Here is a 1,550-nt window from a genome sequence, read left to right on the forward strand (position 1 = left end):
CTGTACTGTCTCCATCCAGTGCACCGAGGCGCCCGAGGACACAATCCATATCCACAACCTCTACAATCCGGAGACCAGCACAGGGAACAGCACCATCCCCCTCCTGCGCAGAACGATAACCGAAGCCAACAGTGAGAAACAAATCGTGGTTGGGGACTTCAACCTCCACCACCCACTCTGGGGAGGCACAGGCAGCGACCGGGACGCTGAGGCGGAGGAGTTGGTCACACTCATGGCCGACCAACAACTGGAACTCCTGATCCCACAGGGCACCGTCACGTACGATGAACACAATAGACAAACCACGATCGATCTCGCTCTCGGTACACCGTGGATTCACGAGAGGAAGGCCTACTGCGGGCTCAGGGAAGATCTCGACCACCAATCGGACCATCAACCAATCGCCATAACAATCATGACAGCGGTTGAAACATGCGACCCGCCCGACCAATGGCAATGGCAACGGACGAACACACAAACACTGGAGCTAGAACTCCAGAGGAACCTACCCCACCCGACCGTCTTGGACTCAGAGGCGTCGGTGGACCACCGAGTGCAAGGGCTAGTTCACGCCATTACAAGGGCCATCGATGCCTCCACACCGAAGGCCAAACCAAGCGACCGTTCGATCCCTGGGTGGACGCAGGAGTGCAAGGAAGCACAGAGGACAGCGAGGCGCCTTCGAAGACGATATCAGAGGACGCGCCTCGAGAGCGATTGGGAGGCATACTGCCAGGCCAGGAACTACAAAGGGAGACTCATCAAAAAGACACTCCGCGACGCTTACCGAGCAAGGGTCAGGGAGATGAGCGATTCACCACACGGGCTATGGAGGCTGGCGAGATGGGCCCGCAGGCGAGGGACAAGGCAGGCGAGGGACAAGGCAGGCGTTCACGCCACCTCTGCGCCGAAGCGACAACGACCTGGAGCACGACCACCAAGCCAAGGCAAACTTATTCAAAGAGACGTTCTTCCCACCCCAACCTGATGTGGATCTGTCCGACACTGCAAAACCAAAGGTACAGCGACCAACTTACCTTTCCTCCTATCACAGAACAGGAGATAACTCGAGCAATCGGATCCATGGCCGCCAAGAAAGCACCGGGACAGGAAGGCATCCCGGCACACATACTACAACTACTGCTCCTCTACCTGACACCCCATCTACTACAGATCTACAACGCATCCCTGGACCTACAATACTGCCCAGCGCACTTCAGACAATCCAAGACGGTGGTGCTACCCAAGCCCAACAAAAAGGACCGGTCGGAGGTGAAATCGTACCGCCCGATAGCCTTGCTGAACACCCTTGGTAAAGCCTTGGAGTCCATCCTGGCAACAAGGATCTCTCAGGCGGTCGAAGAACACCAGCTCCTCCCACACACGCATGTAGGGGGAAGAAAGGGAATGTCAACGGAACACGCGCTTCATGGACTGATGGAGCTGGTCTATCAGTCTTGGGACAACGATCAGGTAGCCAGCCTCCTCCTTCTGGATGTAACAGGCGCCTTTGATCATGTCTCTCACCCCAGGCTTCTGCACAACCTGCG

At 56.8% G+C, this 1,550-nt stretch overlaps 1 protein-coding gene across 1 annotated transcript; it reads left to right on the forward strand.

Moving 5' to 3' along the window:
* Positions 1-232: 232 nt before the first annotated feature.
* Positions 233-1,389, forward strand: HCAG_09280 (predicted protein; the record flags this gene model as incomplete). Its single annotated transcript, XM_001535744.1, has 2 exons — positions 233-796; positions 856-1,389. Coding segments are annotated over 2 exons (1,098 nt in total), but the record flags the coding sequence as incomplete, so codon positions are not given.
* Positions 1,390-1,550: the final 161 nt, after the last annotated feature.

The sequence above is a fragment of the Histoplasma capsulatum genome, genomic scaffold (genome assembly GCF_000149585.1).
Source record: "Histoplasma capsulatum NAm1 scaffold_161 genomic scaffold, whole genome shotgun sequence".
Classification (NCBI taxonomy): Eukaryota; Fungi; Ascomycota; class Eurotiomycetes; order Onygenales; family Ajellomycetaceae; genus Histoplasma; species Histoplasma mississippiense.